The sequence below is a fragment of the Dromaius novaehollandiae genome, chromosome 6, assembly GCF_036370855.1.
Source record: "Dromaius novaehollandiae isolate bDroNov1 chromosome 6, bDroNov1.hap1, whole genome shotgun sequence".
Classification (NCBI taxonomy): Eukaryota; Metazoa; Chordata; class Aves; order Casuariiformes; family Dromaiidae; genus Dromaius; species Dromaius novaehollandiae.
Window position 1 is genome coordinate 27,470,039 of NC_088103.1, and position 22,302 is coordinate 27,492,340.

The 22,302-nt window shown below is 37.4% G+C and overlaps 1 protein-coding gene across 5 annotated transcripts in view; it reads left to right on the forward strand.

Annotated features, from left to right (window-relative positions):
- Window positions 1-22,302, forward strand: part of MAPK8 (mitogen-activated protein kinase 8) — a 56,967-nt gene that overhangs the window by 28,613 nt on the left and 6,052 nt on the right. For 4 of the 5 annotated variants that reach the window (XM_064513995.1, XM_064513991.1, XM_064513996.1 and 1 more), the window contains 9 exons: window positions 715-844; window positions 2,106-2,164; window positions 2,289-2,427; window positions 7,272-7,437; window positions 12,512-12,583; window positions 14,556-14,738; window positions 16,934-17,058; window positions 18,030-18,093; window positions 21,831-21,908. In XM_064513995.1, coding sequence (XP_064370065.1) covers window positions 715-844; window positions 2,106-2,164; window positions 2,289-2,427; window positions 7,272-7,437; window positions 12,512-12,583; window positions 14,556-14,738; window positions 16,934-17,058; window positions 18,030-18,093; window positions 21,831-21,908 — 1,016 coding nt within the window. Of the gene's footprint in view, window positions 1-714; window positions 845-2,105; window positions 2,165-2,288; window positions 2,428-7,271; window positions 7,438-12,084; window positions 12,157-12,511; window positions 12,584-14,555; window positions 14,739-16,933; window positions 17,059-18,029; window positions 18,094-21,830; window positions 21,909-22,302 lie in introns of all 5 variants that reach the window. The other variant, XM_064513994.1, reaches the window with a different exon arrangement.

A 22,302-nucleotide genomic window follows, 5' to 3' on the forward strand; every position in this document is an offset into this window, starting at 1 on the left:
CCTTCCTGTCGTGGAAATGTGATGTATGTGGGAGTTGTCCGGTGTAACAGTCTTCATCAGTTCGAAGAAGGGAAACTAAAGTTAACAGCCTGTACTACTTAATCATATCAGAGTCTTGGCATTAGTCTACAAACTAAACTTTGTTCTTCCTTTTTATCAAATTAAAGCCAGTGGCATCAAGATGTTAAGGCTTTCCTATAATTTTTTTGTTTTATTTTGACATTGATACTCCCATTATGACTGGGATATTGAGCAGGTGCATACTGCAGAGTTACTGAAAACGCGGGAGTTTTGTGTAACCTGTTTTTCCCCGTCTCCTTCTCCCTTTCTTTAAGTGTGAAGATTTTACATAAAAATCAACATGTTTTTTCATGTTTGAAGTGTTTTGGCTTTTTTTTATGTAGTCAGTTCTTGAGTGCCAATGAGTGGAAAGAACTCAGTGTCTTTAGTAAGGTACTCTAAGAAACAGAGATCCTGCAGTTTTTTTGTGGAAATTGTGGTGTATTAGGACTCTGAAGCTGGGAATACCTTTCTAAATTCTGAATTGCTCAGCATGCAAGAGTACTCTGCTTTTATACTCCCTGAATGTAAGTTGAATAATATTGGAACTTCAGTTTATCTGCAGACTTGATACATGATATATTGAAAAGGTGCGAACTGTCACAGCTTAGAGGAGTCTGACACTGAGATGTAATAATTTTATTTTAATTACAGTGCAGCTTATGATGCCATCCTTGAACGAAATGTTGCAATCAAGAAGCTAAGCCGGCCATTTCAGAACCAAACTCATGCTAAAAGAGCCTACAGAGAGCTTGTTCTTATGAAGTGCGTTAATCACAAAAATGTAAGTGCAGTATCCTGCTTTAGATATTAAAGAATTAACTAGAAGGTCATTCTTTGTAAAAGTCTTCAGGATGACTTCAGAGGATGACATCTTCTGTAGGCTGAAGAGGTGTTCAGCGCATGGCCCTATCTCCGTGATATGTACAGAAGGATCTTTCAGAAGAACCATTGTTGGCTAGTTTTAATACCCACACAATCTTTAAATACTCTCTTCGAACTCAGGAGGGTAGTCAGTTTTACATTGCTACATTTTACAGGCAGCTGGCAAATGAAAATATCGTGATGGGTAACTACATCCTTCTTTCTGCTGCATCTGCTAAACCAGGAGGAGGAAAGAGGCTGCATCAGATTTTTCTTTTTTTCTGATGCATGAATGAATTAGGAATCTTGCAGTGTGACAGCAGGAACTGTCTGATGCTTGAGAAGCTGTAAAGTAGAGCAAAGCACAGAACTGCAGAGAGAATAAGTGATAAATTTTTCTGGTATGAACTACAGAATGTTGGTATTAGCTTTTTCTTCCTTCACAGGAAGAAACTTGCCTTCACTCTTAATACCTGTTCAGCAAGATAATATTCCCCCTGGCTATCAGGCAAGGAGAGTCATAGAAGGCATATTCTGTCTTGCAGCTACTTGGGAAAATTCTGTATGCTGTCTAGGATGGAGACGGTTTATGTGTGGATTCTCTGAACTAATTTTTACCTAATAGCATAGTCTGTATGATGAAAAACTTTTCCCAGCCTACCTGACTCTTGATGATGAGCCATAGTTTGACCTGTTACTGCATTTCCCATCCATTATTAGCAACTGAAAAATATCCTAATGCAGCTGCAAGAATCTGTTTCTGTCTTTGGATGGACGTGTTGCTTTCACCTCTGTCTATGGAATGTGGTATCTCTTAGGCAGTGTTTGTCAAATTTTCATCTTAATGTATTTTTCCTCATCTGTAATAAAAATCCTATCAGGTCTCTTCAAACTGAAAGCAGGGGATAGGGGAAAGACAAACTAACTGCTCTGAGTTTTAACCTTTGGAGGTTATCTTGTTAATGCGTACAAAGTGTCTTTAGATCAGGTGATATTTTTCCTAGAATCATTAGCATCTACTACAGTGTGTTAGACCTGGTTGAACCCCTGGACATCTCTGAGCTTCAGTGAAGTTTACCAGGAGGTTTGAAGGAGAATGTTGGCTATCAGTTCTGAAATGTTGACTTTGCAACTTTGCTATTGCTGTGGTGCGATTGTATTTCCTCTCCCCCTTCCTACAGATAATTGGCCTACTGAATGTGTTCACACCACAGAAATCCCTGGAAGAATTTCAAGATGTGTAAGTCTGATTTGAACTAAAACTGAGAATTAGTTTTAAAAGTATTCACAAAGAAAGATGAACAAGTGAAAGAATACCATAAAATGGCAGTATTGTCTGATTATTCTTTTTTTTGCTTCATAAGTTACATAGTGATGGAGCTCATGGATGCAAATCTCTGCCAAGTGATTCAGATGGAGCTAGACCATGAACGAATGTCATATCTTCTTTATCAAATGCTGTGTGGTATCAAACATCTTCACTCAGCTGGAATTATACATAGGGTAAGTGAGCTTGCTGTGTTTGTTTTGCACTGTACCTGGTTTTGTCTTGAGTGTTTAAAAAAGGCAGAAATAGGAGTGTAAATAATGCTTCACAGGCAAAGAGAAAAAGCTGAAAAATTATTTACTCTATTCCCCTGTAATTCTGAAATTAATCTTTTGAATGTTATTCCTGGATTTGATAATAATTTGCACAGAATAAGTAAATGAACATCTTTACAGTGAGTTACATTTCCTCCTCTAATTCTATGTAATGATCTATCTTTAGTAGTCATGGCAGGAAAGACCATCTGAAAGCATCTCTGCCTTTATTGTTTTGGTAACCAAACCTGAAATTCCGTCTTTTGAAAGAACTGCCCATTTTACTTCACCTCTTTTACTAGCAGAGTCTTGAATACATATCTGAAATTTCCAGATAAACAGTTTATGATAAAGAACTGTAAGTGGAACTTTGTACAGCTGCATGTCACAAAGCATTCATTCAGATTCCCTTAAGGCAAAACGGACTACTACTTTTAAATAGCATGTGTGTATTGCAGTCCAATCAGGAAGTTCTGAATTTAAGGTTTCCTGTTCAACTTCAGCATCTCTTACATGTTTGTCTGTAAAGATTGCTTGAGATTACCTAGTTATAACTTTTCAAGTATACTTTCTGTTATTTTTGGAATCTGTAAACTTGTATTTTTACGATGTTATTTTTTTCACTGTAATAATTTTTTATAGAGAGAGTTTTTATAAGTTTTCATCTCTGAAAGGATGCAGAAGAAATAATTAAACTTACTCATTCATGATACTTTGCTCTCAGTCAGTACCATGTGGTCTTCCTCAAGGATGATGTAGACAGCGAAGTAAATCATGAAGGGTGATTCTGATCGCTGCAGAAGGCGTTGTTACGTTGTGATGCCACCCTGGGGGTTGTGGCATTGACTGCAGGCTGGATCTGGCAGTATCACGCTCCCTTTCAGTATGCTGTTTTTCCTTCAAGGGAACTGGGACGATTGTTTGAATGGAGGATACAGTTTGAACAGCCAAACACTGTTTCCTTTTGCTCAGCTACCTCCAGCGCTCATCTGCCGCTGCTTGGCAGTGAAGAGCACAGGGAGGGAAGGTGAAGGCATGTTTCGTGCTCGAGTGCGATCTGCCCTGCGATGTTCGTGTTTGCTGGGGGAAGGAGGGGTAGGCAGAAGTGTTACCCCATGGCAGGCATTGCATCCTGCTTCCCGGTCTGCGTGTGGGCATTGAGACAGGTCAGTGGGCTGCTGGCATTTTTCTGGGAATGCTAGACAAAATTGGATTTCTCATCACAGTTGTGATATTATATTGTATATGATTGATATTATGCAGCCCTTTGTGTCCTAATATACAAGTGTTTAAGTGTTTTGAAATAAAGGGTTTGTACAGAACTTGACGTTTTCTGGTCTCTTGAATACTTAAGTATGCAGGTTTGATGTTACAGATTTTCCTAGGCCTTTTTTTGTACTGAAAAAATGGCCTATTGTATGGACATGTTTGAGTTGGTAAGAGTGTCGCTTTCTATGGATTTTAGTGGAGGCACCGGGGAGCTTGTAAAACCTCACTTGCTTCAAGAACAGCCTGAACATGAACAAATGGAGACGCTTGTACATTTTTAGAAAAGAAGTAACGATGCTGGTAGTTGTTGTTGGGTAGGAGTACAGACAGGAGCTTTGAGGCTAGCATGCCTGTCTTTGTAAATGTGGGTGAAGTTCCTGAAATGCTTCAGTGTGCAGTGACAGAAAGTTTAAGGATAGCCTATTGTAATGAGATTGTCTACTGATACACTTGCTATGTAAATAGTAACATATGTATGCTTGAGTGCTTTTGAAGGACATGGGCAGATACATTTCATTTGCATGTCCTCATGATAGATCTTCCTCTGACAGCTCTTTTCAGACTTTGTTAGAAGATTCAGTCTGTTCAAGCAAAATGGTTGCATTATTTACGGGCAATATGTTATGCCTTTACATTTAAAGGTGCAGAATGTCAAAGTTTGTTCTGTCTGTGGAACAATTTAAAAAAAAATACTCTGAAGAAGAAGGGGACAGCCTTGAAAAGGGATGTATTTCACCTGGAATGTATGTGGCTGCAATAGTAACTTTTTGTACCACTCTGTTGGGCTTTCAGCAGCACTGCCCTTAATGACTAAAGCTAATTACTTTGTTGAAACTATATTCCTTAAACTGTGGCTGCCCTTGGAGCATTCTAGGTATTGGTCTAATGTACCTCTTCAGTCTTCTCTTAAGTTTTGAGCCTTTTTTTGTCAGTAGTTTCACATGGTTTTTAAGTGGGTTGTTCAGCTTTTCAGATAGCTATGATATCTTAACATCTCCGTAACTTTTTTTAAAGCTTGTTGGATTTCTGAAGCTGTCGTGTTCTGTGTAAGTACTGTTGGATACTGCCTGCCGCAGAAATAAGTTTTCTTCATAGCAACCTAGAGGTGTGGAGCAAGGTAGGGATCGAATTCAAAGAGTTTGAGACCGTTTTGCATCAAAGTTGTAGAGAACATATCTGGCTTCCACATTAGTGGATAAAGATTTGATCTTGATAAAGATTTGGCTTTACGCTGGCTTTAACAGATGTTGATAAATGAAACTTGTGGTATTCAAAGCATTTTGCAGAGATGAAATCTTTAGCAAGTCTAGAGATGGATATGCATTCATTTCTGTTTGCGCTTCGAGAAGGATGACTGATCGGAGTTGTGCCTCACTGACTTGCTGAAGGACACAGTGTGTCATTAGTCTTGCATGGAGGCTCTGAAAGCTTGTTTTCTCCTCTCTACTTTTGAATACTTAGCAAAGATGCCTAATTGTGGAAGCCCATCATGCAAATCTTTCTATGGAAAGAGACTTCTTCAAAATATGATTTAGTCCATGTAATGGTAATGAATTACTCTCCAGAGATGCCCCTCTCTCCATGCCTGGTTCATGAGGAGTCTGCCATGAATTATCTCTGATTATTAGGCATTGGTATTTTAAATGTTTAAGGTTAGGTGATATATAGATTCTGAATATATTTGTACAGCACAGTTAACTTAATCACTCTTACAGGAGCTTTTGAGTTCTGATTTATTGAAAACATGGGAGATACTGCCTCTGGATGAATTTGGAATGCGGTTTAAGTCAGTGCTAGCCTCTGGCATTTTGAAGGGCAGGAGTTTTGTATTCCAACATGTTCCTAGGCTTCATGGCAACCACATAATGTTCGGAAATTTAGGATGGACAGTAGTCTGTAAGCCCTTGCTTTTTGTTCTCATAGGTGTTTTTCCTCTTGTGAAGGGAAGATCTCTTAACATTTTCAGTGTTAATCCTGCAACTCTGAGGAGGATAAATGTGATAAATGTCATGAGCATGCGCCTGAGATTCTATAGTGAGCACCCTCCAAATAATGCAAACATGCAAAAATAAAGCTGATAATAAACAGGATTATAGCAGAAACAGAAATATGCGTATTAAATAGCTGAAATGTGTAATAATACCTGAACTTACTTATTGCATTTGAGAACCTTTTAAGCCAAAGTTGTCCGCAGGATCTCTTTGAGTGTGATTTGGAAGTGTGTGTGTGTGAATATGTAAGTACGCAAAACTTTACCTATTACCATTCTGTTGTTCAGGAACTCTTTCCTGTGGCTTCCTCTCTGTCTTTAGTGCAGCTTTCTTAGTTTTCTGAGGGGCTTGCTGAAAGCCAAAGCCATCCAAATGAAAACTATGCATATCTTGCAGATAGTTACTTTTAAGTCTTTATGACATAGTGGAAGGCAGGCCTAGTAATCAGATACCTGCATCGAATGCTAGTCCTGTGTGAGATCTTGGTTTTTTGTGTCTAATTAATGTTGATAGGTTGTAGGCAGAAAGGATCCAAGCTTACTTCTGATGGTCTGTTATGAATGATTTTATGATGCATTTTAAGGCAAAGTTGTTCTGAAGTTGCTGATAATGTTTGCTCTGTGACATTCAGATGTATGTAAGATCCTGCTGAGGTGGCGACTGAGCATTCCTGCGTAGCATCTGTATAAGCAGACATTGCAAAGCCACGAGTGTCAATGTGAATTGAGGATCTTTGTAACATTTCCTGGAAGAGGGAGAGGAGAAAAGAGGCAGCAGAAAATTGAAAGGTGATTTTAGATTTCAAGTGAAGAGAATACATTTACAAAGTTTCCAACTAAAAAGCTCTGAAACTCTATCAGGGCATTTTCCACTTTAAAGATTAAGGGTTAATTTCTGGCGGTTTTTCACTGGTGACCTTTTGGGTTTGGTCATCAAAATTTATTATAGATGTAAACCAAATCCTAAATGGGAAACTCAGTCTCTGTGAGCATTGATTTCCTTCTTGTTCAGAGAAACACCTGCATTGGTTCACAAGAGGTAATGCAGCCTCAAATAACAAACCTTTTACTTCTTACAATCATATATTGATTTTAATAATTTTTATATTGTAATGATTATTGCATCAAGTGAATTCAGTAATTGTCACGTTACCTGTGATCTGCATTGTAGTAATAACTGTTGTTCTGGTGAACAGTTTCTAGTCCTTTCCTCAGAGCTAACATTTCATACTAACCTTGGTTTATTTCAGGTGTTGCTAACATATCTTGTAACAGTAGTTGTGGTTTCCTTTTTCAATCGTTATATAAATCTAGAAACACAATAAAGGAATTAATTATAGTTTGCTGAATGCGTATGAATTAATACAAGGGGAAAAGACACTGCAGTTATACAAATGTCCTAGCTGTATATATGGGTTTTAATGTTGGCAGTATTATCTTTTAAAAATGTGAACCACCGAGTACTTGTGTTTGTCTTAGCAGTCATATATGATGTTTCTTTTTAAAGGATTTAAAGCCCAGTAATATAGTAGTAAAGTCAGACTGCACTTTGAAGATTCTTGACTTTGGACTGGCCAGAACTGCAGGAACTAGTTTTATGATGACGCCTTATGTAGTGACTCGTTACTACAGAGCACCAGAGGTCATCCTAGGGATGGGATACAAAGAAAACGGTCAGCAAATATAGTCTTTCTTTGGCATAGCTTTATTTTTTGTTTGGCACACCACATTTTACATGTTAATGTTTTTTTTCAACCTGTAGAAATTTTATAAATTAGCGCTGTGACCAAAATGCACAATCTGGTTACACTGATTTGTTTATTTAACTAAGCACATTGCATTTAATAAGAGAAGAAATTGAGGGCCTTGTTTGTTTAAAAATTTAAATAACCTACTTGGAAGAATAAGTTTCATCCAGGAAGAACTGGAAATTTATTTTCTTAACATCTGTTACATGTCTTGCTATACCTTCACCTGACTATGTTCCTGATGAGGTTGTAAACTGTTACTCATTAGTAAATGTATATCCTAAATTGAATTTTACATAACTATATTCAATATAGCCTTTCAGGATATAAGGCACTTATGGGCCCCTCAGACATGAACAAGCTCAGGCCACTCACTGTGGCATTTATTGAAACCAGCCCATTTTAAAACTATGACACAGAGTTCTTGGTTGATGGCACTTAAGAAAAAGTCAATGATGTACTTCAAACAAAAACGTGGAGTACTGTCACAAAGCGTCATAGATCTTTTGAGGTCCGTGAAAAGTTCCAAGGAAATTTCAGAAGAGCTGATTGTTTATTTTGTTCCTCTGCTTACAGACATTTTCCTTCTCTTTTACACCTACTCTGTGGCCCTTCTTCTCCCAGTATCTTAGGTAAGAAGATGAGGAAGGTATATAGCATTTGAGGGAAAGTTATGTAATCAGGTACATTACATCCTCCAAGTGACACACCTGCTGTCCTTTAGGAAACAGAGGTAATGTGCCGTTTCTGAAATTCAGCTGTAGTGGTCTCCGTTCTGGTGCCGTTTCATGGACCCGCTATCACTGTTCACCCCGTTCACTCAGTGTTTGCATCCCAGGGAGCCGCAGTGCACCAAGATCACCATTTGCTGGAGGTATTTTAGACCTAGTATTGATTAGACCTGCCGCAAGCCCCGTGAAATGACGTGATGCTTTGTGAGCAGGCTCCTGGTGATCTGAGGTATCGCTCAGGTTACAACTGGGGCTTTACTCTGTTTTTCAAGATTTGCACTATAATCTGCAAACTTCCCTGGCAGCTGTATGACGTTAGGGCAAATGGCTGCAGGCTGTATGTAAACTACAGCTTTCAGGAGCATACAGATTTGATTTTTTTTGTTTGTTTGTTTATAAAACAGTTTCCTGGTTTAGCTTGCCCAGTTTGTTTTTTTCTTAAAATTTAAGTAATTTTCAGTTGCAGAAGTGTGAAGCATTCCCTCCACTAAAGTGTTGCTTAGGTAACTATTGGAGTTAGTAGAGTTAGTGGAGTTAATAGATTGTGCAGTAGAGCACCCTGTTATGCTAGTGCCAGTCATGTTCCTTAAGCAACAGTGAATTCTGTTTTGCAGAATATTAATTCAAATGTAATTCAGAAATATAGGGCATCTTCCCAAAATGTGAATACATGGTTGTTGAGATGAGAATGACACTTTCAGTGAACTTAAGTAAATTTGTTGGCTGAACTAAGTCAGAAGACAGTCTGGATTTCCGTATGTACTTCAGTTGATTTTAACTGAAGTGTACAGTAAGCGATATCTGAAAGCAGGAGAAGGGTAAGCTTATTAGCAAAACGTTATCTAATTACAAAGAAACATAGGATGACTCGGTTAGTGAGAGTCGTTCAGCAAGTTGGTAGGAGAACACATGTCTTCTCCAGCTAACAGGCTGGCAGCCTTTCTGCTGACTGTAAGGAGATTATTTACATCAACAGTTACTCTTCTCAAATGTTTGTGCCATGGGCAAGCTGGGAAATAGCTACTTGCTGAGATTTTTATTGTGCAGCTCCAGTGCACGGCAAAGTAGTGCTGCAGAGGGGAGCAAGGCAGGTGGGAAGGATGCACTAAGAGCTGTGGGCTGCCCAGGGTCCCCACCACTTAGCACTGATGCTCCTTCTAGCCCTTTAAACCTATATTTGAATTGAAGGTTAGCGTATTTAACTTATAGTTAAGTCGAAGGGTCTTGAAAATTGACAACTAACTGTCAACTGTTTTAAGAGAGATCAACATTTAGTTTAATTGGACAGGGTCGTCTGGCAGCTTTATCATGCTTTAGTACCTCTAAATTTCTCCTTCAAACAAGATGTGGGAGGGTTGCAATTTATGTTTAGATGATTGAGATACATACTGTGGAGAAGTACTCTTTTTGCATATAGCATGCATATATGAAATCTTTAATTATTTTAAAACTAGCAAAAATCCCAGACAAACTGAAGATAGAGTTAACTTCTACCCAGCTTTTTGATACTGAAGGGGATAAAACACGTTTGTCTATATCACATTAAGAAACGAAGCCTTGCAAACTCAAGAACTTGTACTTGGTCACGGCACCCAAATAATACTTCCTTTGCCTTGCAGTGAAAACTACCAAATTTAAAGTACAGAAAACCTGTATTCTTCAAATAAAATAACAAAAAGCTGTTTCTGTACACACAGACTGTATTAGCGAAATATCTTACTCATAATTATGTGATTAATATATGGTAGTGTAGTACAGAAGGGTTTGTCTGGGTAATTTCAATTCCGTTTCTGTACCTTAACATATTTAGATTTGTGTGCAGTTATGCACCTTATTTTTAGGGAACAGTCATTACAAAGCTAGGAAACCTCCAAACCCTCTAAAACTAATACTTTTAAGTTCCTATTCTGTGCGCTTGGTTTCAACTTCATTCTTATACAGCATTTTTTCTCTTGGAGTTATAGAAAATAGTAAATTCACATCAAACAGGGTTTTAAAATATAAACTGTACTCTGTGTTACTAACAGTAGGCCTTAAAAAGGATTTTTCAAGCCTATATTCAGATTTGCCTCAATCTTCTATAATAGTCTTTGCAGGGGCAGTCCTCTGTGGATAAGTTAGTCTAGTTTCATTGAAAAACAGAGACCTTTAAATAGACAGGTTTTGTTTGCTTATTTGAAACAACAAAAGGCCCCAGCACACCACAGGTTTGTTTTGAAGGGTGAACAGAGGAGTTGTTTCTAATGTTTTTCTGAGATTCTCAATTCATTTGTCTTCTGATGCATGAAGAAAAATCCTGATTCGTATTATTGCTCTTCCATGCGATTACGGAAGCAATTTTTTCCACATTGGACACAAACGGTTTACAGTAGATTTGGGTATATTTGGTTTGCGAAGGCAGTAGATTATTTTGCAGGTGAAAAAGTCAACATTTAGAATTTTATTTAAATAGCCACATTCAAAATTTGGCCTCATATCTTTGGGTCTCTGAGTCAAAGAAAGTGTGCTTTTCTTAAATATATAAAAAGAGTTTTTAAAGAAAAAAACATTAATCGTAAAATATAGACAATCATTTTTTAAATGAACCAGGCCCTTAATTTTGTTAATGTATACATTAATTTTGTTAATGTATACAACTGTGATTTGTTTTCATATGATTTAGGTACTCTTTCAGAGGAACTTCTCAGTAAGAGGGGGAGGAATATTTTCAGTAAGAAGCAATGTTGTTTGCTTGAGTTGCTTAAGTCTCTCGGAACTTTTACATGTGATTTTTATTATACAATTGTTTTCATTTAAATCCCATTTTTTCCTGCTTCATTGAAATACCAATCTCCTGTTTGATACAAAACTATTTGTAATAATACTGATTCATCATTAAGACTTCAGGAAAACTTTTGCATGCTCTCAACAGTATCTCTGAAAGCAACAGCAAAAAAATTGGCGTACCTCTAAAGCGTAAACTTGTGCATCTTTGAGTATGTCTTCTGAGTGATTTATTTTAAGATAATGTAGCAAATATGTATTGTGTACAAAATTATTGTTGTATGAGTTTACATTTTGTGTAAGATGTTATTTGAGCATAACTGGAGAAATACTTTTAAACCAATTATTTTAAGTAAAAGGCTTTTATAGCAACATACTAATATTGTCATTAACTGATCCTCTAAAATTCTAAGTGATCTTTTGCTGATTGTGTTTTACTGATTGCTTTTTATTTAAAGGGAGAGAGGAATGCATGGTAAACTGACTTTTAGGAAATACTTGATGGCAAATTTTTATTCTTATGCAATAACTAATTAATTCTGCTCCTAAAAGTATAAGCTATTTAGATGTGTTGTATTTTTAAAGGTCAGTTTAGTTTGCAATTTTTGAAATGATTCCTACAACTGCAGTGGAATTAGTTTGAAGAAATGTACTTATCTTTGCTGCTTCAATTTAGTTTATTGGCAGTGCTATAGCTTTGCAAGCCTCAGAACCTGAAGAAGAGCTTTATACGGCTGGATTCATGTGCATAGCGCGCTCGCTCTCCCTCCCTCCCTCCCTCTCCAGCTCATGCATCCTCCCTCCCTCCCTCCCTCCTCCCTCTCCCTCCCTCCTCCCTCTTTCCTCTTGCTGTGGCACTATGTTAAACGAAAGGCTGGTTTTCTGCCTTTCATTTGAGATAGTTAAATGCTAACCCTTTGTATACTGTGTTTTTAAAGTGGTTTCATTGATTAATGTAAAGACTTGCTCTTCTTCCTGTGCTGTCTCTGCAATTTATAGGATGCAATCATGTTATGCTTCTTTTAATTTTAAATGACCGTTTGCTTTGCTTTTCCTTCTTTTTGTGCTACAAACATAGTGGATTTATGGTCTGTGGGGTGCATTATGGGCGAAATGGTTTGCCACAAAATCCTCTTTCCAGGAAGGGACTGTATCCTTGTGCTGCTGCAGCAGGTTGAATTAGTTAGGAAGTGATTAACCTGTTTATTAATGTTCTGTCATGAAAATGCACATTGTACAATCTTATTAAATGGACATGAATTTTTCTTGTGATACACTTAAAAAAAATTGTTGAGGTAAGAACTTCATTTATATTCAGGCTGCACCTAGCAGTAGGACATAGTCTCTGCTGGTCCTGTAGTTAGCGCACATTCATCTTCACTCATTTTCATTACACACGCTTTTTATAATCACTTCATGTGTGTGTGTGTTTGTGTCTAGATATTTTTATTTACTTTATTTTAATAACTACCTTTTATGTTAATATCATTGCATTTTGTTTTCAGTTGACATTTGGTCAGTTGGGTGCATCATGGGAGAAATGATCAAAGGTGGTGTTTTATTTCCTGGTACAGATCGTATCCTTACCTTTGGCCTAGGATGTAGTTTTAAGAGGTCAAAAGATACTGCAGCAATTTAGTTCCAGGTTAAGGTAGTTTTTAAAATACTGTTTTTAAACTGCCTTTTCAAAATGCGATTTGCAAGTTTGTGATTTTCATTCCAAGATGTTGCAAAAATGACTACAGTTACACCATGTAAATCAAAACAACAATGCAGATAGCATTAACGTGTATTACTGTTTTTAGAGATGAATGCAAACTAAGAAACTCTAGCAAGATGAACAAAATACCACGTGGGCAAACAGGCTTATTTTTCTTTTCTTCCTTTATTTATTTATTTATTTTTCCAATATAGTGTCTACCATCGCTTTTGGGTGTTGTCACATTTAAGGCAGTTTTTTTTTGTTGTTTAGATGGTGCTTTAGTGATTCACATCAATTGATTTTTGCTTTGAAGCTCATTTTTATGAAATAATTTATTAATCCTTTTTGGTACCTGAGTGCTTTAGTGGTTGTTTTTTGTGTTTTACAGAAGACACCTAGAAAAAAAAATTCTAACCAATTAAATGGTTACAGTCTGGAGTTCTGTATTTTTGTATGTAAAAATGATCTGCAAACACGTTTCAGAGATACCTGGCACCTACGTGTTTCTGTTCCATGAATGGCTTGGTTGTATCTGTGTGGGTTGTGTCATGTTAACAATACTACCAACACAGGATCTCTTACACGCAAATAAAACTGAAACCTCTGGTTCTTAACAAAAATCAGCAGAATTAGAGTTTGGTATCTCACTTGTTTTACTGGAAGTTAAACTCCAGTTTCAGTTAGATGCCATGAGAAATCTTCCCTGGTTTTGCTGCAGGTTGATTGCTTAATCTTGGATATGCTGCAGTTTAGAGGTGAAGATTTTGAGGCAGAGAGAGGAGATCCAGGGAGTTCTTACCTTCACACATCTCTTTCATTGCGTTGGTTGCGCTGTACCTAGCTTTATAAGTCTGCTTTGCTAGCATAGATTTTCAGTTTAGCCTCAGTGCCATACGGTGGCAATACTTTTTTCAAGGTCTGTGCTACATCACATTAGAAGAGCTTTAAAATCCTTATAGAAAGGTCTGCTGTTCAGAAGAACGTAAGAGGGGGCCTGCTGGCTTGGACTGAAGGTTTAGCCTGCCCAGTATCCTGTCCTTGACAGTAGCCAAAAAGAAACAGTTGGGAAGAGTATATGAGTGAAATAAGCATATCTAAAACTTCACCTGCATTCTCTCCCAGTATCTAACCACCTGCAACTAAGATTTCCTGAGCCAAACAAGGCTTTTTTATGTTTACATCTACTGGATTCTTCTGCAAGTTCTGTAAACTTACTAATTAGGATGTGCATTGTGTGTCCTTCAAGTCCTTTAACTTCTGCATTGAAGCCTTTGATAAAATTCTCACTGACTTGTGGGGGCCAAGATCTCAGCCTTTATGGGCCCCCAGCGCTCTGTGTTGCGTGGCATTAGTGAAAGATGACTGACCTGTTGGAGTCCAGAACTCGGCTAAGGTGTCTGGGCTAGAACAGAGAACGAAGCACCTGTACATGGTAATTCTCTTGAGTGCCTTAAGGATGTTTAGTGTCTTGATTACTGTGTAATACAGGTTTAGATCAAAAAGTGAGTTCTTCTCCAGAATTCCTTTAAAAAAACTACCAAAAAAACCTTTATTTGAATGTATTAAATAAATTATACAAGTCTTTTCGTTTACTCTATTTCTTAAAAATATATCCTTTGCCAGTTAGTTCTTATGATTTTGAGTAAAATTCATGTTGGCTTGATTATTCTTCATAGTTTGCATGGCTTCACTGTTTTCTCTTAAGAAGGTGGTCCTAGTTAATGATGATGAACCTGTTCTTTTATTATAATTTGCTATGTTTTATCTCTCTTGGATATTTCATATGGTTTAAGCATAACTTTTTAGCTGAATATTAGACCCTGTTTTTCTTAGCTGCATAACCTTAGATATTGATCAATGGAATAAAGTTATAGAGCAGCTAGGAACACCATGCCCTGAATTTATGAAGAAATTACAGCCAACAGTCCGAACTTATGTGGAGAACAGACCTAAATACGCTGGATATAGTTTTGAGAAACTCTTTCCGGATGTCCTTTTCCCAGCTGATTCTGAGCACAATAAACTTAAAGGTAAGGTCTGTCTTTTGCGTGTTACACATTTCAAAAGTTTTTAAACTGTGTCATATTGAACAAAAATAGAGCTTGTTTCTGTCCACTGTAAAATTGTCTCACTAAGGATTTAAATGTCAAAATCTTTATATCATGGGAGTGGATGGAGGTGCTGGGGTACACTTACCTCCACTTTCTCATCCTGTCTGAAAGAGTTCCTGTTCTGGCAGTACCTTTATAAAGAAAAGTGCCTATATTCTTCTCAATGACAGATACCAACTTGGCAGAGAAAAGTGGGGGAAGAGATAGAAGTAATCTGTCTAAAGCAACCTTCATTCTTCAGAGATGAAAATAAAGTTTGTATATTCATAATACACAGATAATCTTTAGTTACTGAAATAGCTTACTGGTCTAAAAGACAGCTGCTCTATAGGCTGTCACAGACTCACCACGATTTCTGTGGCTAACAATTAGAGTTTATGTGGAAAAAAACAATCGATACTTACAGAGGGACAGTAGGTGCTTGCCCACCACTATTCCAGCCACAGCTGCGCTGCCAGGAGGGTTATATTTCAGGTAAGGACGTCATGCCCTCTGGCAGCTTTGAGAAGGGGCAGTGTATGCTGAAAACGTGGTGAGACATGTCCGTTCCCTTTCCCAGCTGCAACTGTGGTAATACCCTGCTTGGCAGCACAGCAGAATTCGTGCAAAGAAAATGAAAAGCTGCAGATGTTTAGGACTCACCTCTCCATCTCTGTATTTAAGCTTAGAGGATTTATTTTGCAGTTAGGTGTAGATGAAATCACCAGTTGTTAAAAATTCTACTTCCGCATCTGTTCATAATGGGTATCTGTTTTTACTCAAACGTGGTTTATACAGCTTCCTTAATATGCCTTTTTCTAATCATGCTAGGTATTATATACTGAAAAGATATGACCGGATGTATCCCTTCCTTCCTCCCCTTTCCTTGCCTTCTCTACCATATATAAATCTTTTGCCTAGGCTAATGTATCCTTTGAATCATTCAGAACTTAAGAGGATACAAGTTCCAGCCATACCTTGAGAAGCTTATACAAAACATATTCAGATTAATATATGCTTTTGGATCATCATAAACAATCCTTTCCTCCTTCAGCATTTATCATTCAAACACTTCAAAAGCGTTATCCCTCTACTTCTGATCTGGTGAAATGGTATTACTTCGTGCAATTACTTTCAGTCTTCTTAGAGATGATTTTAGCTTTTGGATGAATTTGAACTGCTCTTACCCCTTTCTGAAAGGGAACTGAACAAATTAGAATAAGAGTGTGCTGGAGTTGCAGTTTTGTAAGATCAGATATAGCAGAGGAATGACTTGATGGCTCTGTGGCATATTATATAGGAATTTCCCATCCAGCTGACTTACTAGTTTTATATTTAGCTGGGTATATCCATAGTATTTGTCTTCAGGGTATTAATTTGTGTATTTTCCCTTGCTTTTATTGCATTTTGTTTCTTCTCCTTCTTTAGCATATTAAGGTTCGTTTCTCCTAGCTGGAGTTTCTCATCTTTCAGCCAATCTTTCTTTACCTATTACTTGTTTTCCAAAATGTCAGCACAGTCGTTTTAATTAAAAACAAACAGGCTGAAAATGCCCAGCACTCAGGCCTGCTAATTTAACTTTGATAGGCAGATTCTCTTTCTTTCTCTCATTCCTATACTTCAAGTTTGCCTAAAAAAATTGAAATATTTGGTGCTTACTTACTGTACTCTGTTATTCTGAGAAAGAAAAAGAGAAGTTGGGGGAAAAACTTACTGAAGAGGTTCTATCAGTGTCCACTACTCCCCATCCCCTTATTTTTTAAACTGTCTGACAACCTGGTTTCTTTTATTAGGTGTACAGCTCTTTTTTTTTTAATTGCTGTTTAGAATTTATGTCCCAATAATAAGCTTGATAAATACAAAAAATACCATTGTTGGTCTGTCTTTGCTTGCTTGTAGGAAGATTATTGAGAATTACTGTTAAACTATTTTCCATGGAAATCTTTTTTCCATAGAATACACAACAATTTTTGTTGTTGTTACATGGACCACTTTCCTAAACTCCAAATTATGTGAGGGTCATATACATATTAAACCATGATTTGTTTACCATGAATCTTCTCCCCTCATGAGCTTGAAAATACCGCTTTATATGCATATGGCAGTAGTCTAAATAGAAAATTTCACTTTTGCAGCCAGTCAAGCAAGGGATTTATTATCAAAAATGCTGGTTATAGATGCTTCTAAAAGAATCTCTGTGGATGAAGCCCTGCAGCACCCATACATCAATGTTTGGTATGATCCGTCAGAAGCAGAAGCTGTAAGTTCTTGTTCTAGGTCTTGGGTTAGTAAAGTACTGAATTAAAGCAAACTTAGAGTTTTTATGCTTGATTTAATTGCTTGAAAGAAAATTATTGTCTGAGCTACACATTTCATTAGAAGTTTAACTGAGCTATAATTGTATTTACTGGCATTGATAGACGTTTATTAGAACTAGTATTAGAACTGGGTGCAAACTTGCAGACAGCTAAAGTACTTGTATCTGTGTGTGTGTGTTTATTCGTATATAATTGCATGTAACCTGCTAGACATTTAGTAATGCATCTAAAAGCTCTGATACAGAAGTATAATTTACTGAACTTTATTTATTTCAGTGTGGGTTGATTGCCCTTGATAAAATTCTGAGGTATTTACTTCTGGGCCAGAGAAATACTTCCATTAGTTGTAGCAATCGCAGTAAAGTAGAAAATAGGTGTTCCAGCAAAATCTGAGTACAAGATCTTGAGTTTTCAAGTTATTGACACTAATAAAAAAAAAATTGATTTTTTTTCTCAAAAACTAGTTATTGATATAAGCTGAGAAAAGCCTTGTTATTTTTTAAGAGAAAGGTAGTAGGTGATGGCCCGCTGAGAATGGAGAAGGGTGCTTGGTTTAAATGGTAGTCAGAATTCTGCTGATCTATAAAACTAAAGGGAAAAATTGATAATTAACAGTAAATATGTATAAAGGGCTGTTTGGGGCTGGAGAATGCTGCACATGCAGGCTATTTTACCAGACCGGTCAGCTTCTATTTTAATAATTACAATAATGTAGGCAAATTTGCTAATCAGAACAAGTTTAAAACATGAAGCAACATCTAGAAAATAAGCTAAATATGACAGAACATTTGACTAAGTAGACATAGTATTTTTAAATCAGGTTCATATTCTGAAGACCTTATTTTCATTTTTTATTTATTCCATTTTCATATCCCTTTTAATTGCTTTATCATGAGTCAGTTTTGTTTTTCAGCCTCCACCAAAGATACCAGATAAGCAGTTAGATGAGAGGGAGCACACGATAGAAGAATGGAAAGGTAAGAATAGCATTTTAAGTATAGTAAGGCTTTTTAAAGTAGGCTGGGCCCCAAGGATCACTGTTACTGATGTTCTTTTGAACAACCTAATAATGTGTACTTAAACTGCTTGGAAGGGCCAGGAATAGACCAATGCTTGCCAACCTCTTGATTTCTCAGGCCCCTAGAAATTTTCCAGTGGCGGTGCTGAACCTGTGTTAAATGAATTTAAGCTCGCTCAGCTGTAGGCCTGCACATTTTACCTACCTTTCACAAACCATAAGGCAGCATTTCTAAGGAGGGTGACTCTTCTGGACAAACCGCTACAGCTGAAAAAAGACTCATGAGTTTGAGCAATGCAGGCCTGAAGTAGAAGCACTAGTTTTCGAGTGCCGTCCATATTAACAGTGACTGTGCTGAACGTAATGCAGTCAGAGGATTAGAGGGCATGTGCTGTGAGGAGTGTTAATAAGGGACAAAGTGGAGAGCCCATGACCGGTATGGGAGATGCTGATGGTTGTCACCTCTGGGATCCTGGGAAAGTAGCTGGGGTTGAGGTGTCCAGCAGACCATAATATGACATAGGACTGGTACCTCCAAGAGCAAGGTTGTTAGTGTTCAGTACTGTTTTAGTGTCTGTATTTCCTGGTCACGTATGAGGTACAAAATTATACACTGTAAAGGGAACATCTTTAAGGTTTTGTGCTTGATTTTGAAATTGCTTCTCCAAGGTTTGGTGTTGCTGAAGAGGTCCTGGGGCTAACACAAAATACAGCTTGCCCTACTCATGATAAAGTTAGTCCAGATTGCTTTAAATTAAACCTCCATACCAGCCTGAGCATAAAAGCTTGCTAGCTGTTCCTGTGGTGCATTAAGACCAGCTGACAAAAGAATGTATTTTCTTTCTGGAATACTTATGTGAAAGACTCCGAAGCCTTCTGAGGAGTCTCTGTTTTTGATATTTTTTTTTCCCTTCTGAAATGCCAGTGTGTATTCACAGAATTTGTGGGAAGAGATTTTCTGTATCCTAAGGAGCTGATACTGCTTTGACTTCAGTTATCTGATTGTTAATATGGTGTTAGCTTTTGATATATTGTAATCCATAACCTTGTTATAACCTCCTGGGTCTCTTGGACTTCAACGAAGTATTAGACAGTCACTGGGCTTTAAAGACCTGTGGAAATTACTTTTAAGATGAATGAGATCTTTGCTTCTAATGGAGATATATTTTGTATACATATTATTTTTATCATATGCTTTCCTTTGTTGCTACCGACAAGTTAGAAGAGAATAAATTTATGACATGATAGTTCTTCAGAAATTAAATATTATTTTTGTGTTAGAGCTCTGTGTAAGTAAATGGTCGAGCTACTGTAAGAGCGCAAGCTTTCATAGCCACCTCTAAAATGTATTGCTCCTTTATTGTCACCTACTGTAATAGTTAGGTTGAGCATTGAAAAAAGGGTTTTTTGGCTTTGTTTGCTTAGAAATGTCTGCAGATAGCGAGCATGCCTTCCAAGGTCATTCCAAGGACCGTTGCAGTCCTTAATTGTATAATTTAGCATATCAGAGGATTTAGTGTGTTTCAGAATTAGTACTGGTTATTCTTTAGTGAAAGGCAGAACAAATACCTGAATTCCTAATTATATTTTTCATGGAGATCAGAGCAGCTGTGTGGCTCTTCCACTGTGGTGCCACATGCTCATTCTTGAGAGCCTTTCTCTGATACACGTTTCAGTGCCTTAGACAAAACCATGCTCCAGTTAGTTTAAGCAAGGTTTTTTTCTTTTTCTTTTTCTTTCTTTCTTTCTTTTTTTTTTTGGTGGTTTGCTTACCCCATCTCAAATACTTCAGTTCTGAGTTGTTTTAGACTTTTAAAGAGGATTAGTGGTAACACTGAGCTTGGGTGTATCTAGAGAGCTGTGCAGGCTATAAATGCTGCATTTAAGCAAGAATTTAGTGCATTGAGCAGTCTAATACATCGTACTGAAGAAGTCTAGGAAAGGATATTAGGCCTGCATACCCTTTTCTCCCCCAAAGGGTAACAAGTAGGGAAAATGTTTCATAAGTCTTTTTTGACAGAATTTCATTGCACTAGCTTAAAGTGTCCTTTTAGACACAAAGGCTGTAAAATCTAGTCCTAACACACTTTTAAGTCTCTTCCTATTAGAGTCTGGATTTTAATTGTAAAGGCAGAGGTAGGGAGAACGGTGTAAATTTTGTCATCATCCTCTTTCCAAGTGAAGTTATTTCCCTTTTGAAGCAGAAAGTACGCAGTTTTACTGCTAAAAGAAAGTGAAAGTATGTTAAACAATATGGATTTTACTTTAGAGACACAAGGCTGCTACAAGCCCTCGAAGTCATAGTTCTTAATTTTTCTTTCAAACTGTCTGTATGTACATCACATTAGTTTGCCACATAAGTAGTAGTAGTCTGGCAGTCAGTTCTTATGAACTACATTTAACATGTTTTTTTCTTCTACTGTTACTTGTGTAGGTTCGCAGCTGAAGTCTTTTCTGGGTAACAAGCTGCCATTAGCCTAGAAACCTTCTGACCAGTGCACAAGGCATATGATTCATGTTATAAGTGCTCTAGCAGCTCTCGTAGCCTTTGTAAGGATGAAGAACTTCTGTAACTGGAAGATACGGTTGCTTCTTTCATTTAGAGTGTCTACTCATACGCAAAAATTGTATACCGCTTCATGGTGATCTGGACCTTTAGATGTTGTTGCTGAGGAAATGTAGTGGCAAATGTGTGTTGGGAGCATAGCAGTGCTGTTTGGGCTTGTTTGTTTTGTTTTTTGCTCCCATCTTTCCAGTCGTTTGTGGCCTGGCCTCCCTAAGGAAGCTGATGCTTGCTTAGACTATCTTGGTCAGTTACCATCTTTGGGGAAAGATCTTTGAGAATGAAAAGGCAGGTCAAATTCTAAACATTTTGAATTTCTTTCAGAGATTCAGACTGCCACCTCATGGAAAAAATAGTAGATGTAGTATATGGAATGTTTTTTTGAGATAAGAAAGAATTAGTGGCAGAGCTGAGAAACTTCTCCAAAACAGCTCTTTTTCCAAAACATTGTCTAGCAAATTTGTAGGTAGCCCTGATTTTTGAGGTTCCAGTTATAAACTATATTAGCACAACTTGCTTATTAGGTGAACATTTTACACTGCAGGTGCATAGAAGACTTGTTCAGAGAAGCTATATTCAGCCACCCTCATCCTATCTGGAAGGAGTTTGGCTCTCCAGAAGTGGTTCTTGAAGGAATGAAGTTGTGTATGTGCAGCTACAATAAATTCACAAGGGCTGCTGGTTTTTGGCAGTTAGAATACTACCAGGTGACTGGAATGTGCTTAAGTGTGGTGTCAGCATGTGAAGTTCCTGGTGGTCTGCCTGTTCCTTTGAAGACTGCAGATCTAGTTCATCTCTACAGAAGAAGCCACTGATAATAACTGCCTGGTCATTATGACTCAGTTTCACCTCAGGCCCCCAAGAAGCCTGGACAAAAGAGACTTTGAGTAATGTCACTGCATTCTTTTACAATGCTATTGCAGCTCCAACAGAAGAGAATTGTACATTGTTATATCACTTTATATTCATTCTTTTTCCAGTATTTCTGTAGCCAGTAGCATGTTGTTCAAAACTAATTCCAAACAGTAATAAGCCTATGAGATTTAAGTGTACACTTTAATAAGAGATTGATTATCCATTGAGTTTTGAGTTTGCAAATTTCATTTTTCTACCTTCCCTTCCCTGTATTTCAGAGTTGATATACAAGGAAGTCATGGACCTGGAGGAAAGAACCAAGAATGGGGTTATACGTGGACAGCCAGCCCCTTTAGGTTGGTTACAATAAAAGCACAGTAAAGCTACGATGAGCTGTAGGTCAGGGGGCAGTAAATCTGTCTGAGGCATCTAAGAGTAACATAACTCAAAGTATGATTCTTTAATGACCTGTAAGCTCTTGAATTCTCTTAGAGATCATGCTTATTTGAATGGTATGAATGGAGTTGACCTTACTTTATGGAATATCTCTTTTTATTAATCTGGTAATCTCCTCTGTTATTGTCCCCATATAACTGGCGCTTCATTTTTTTCCTCAAGAAACATCCAGCTATATAGTGGTACTTTATTGCCATAATCTGGTTGTTCTTGGTTAGATGTGTGACTGGTAGCTGGTGCAGTATCACCTAATGATATAACCACTACTTACGTCTGTTAAATAATGAAACAGGA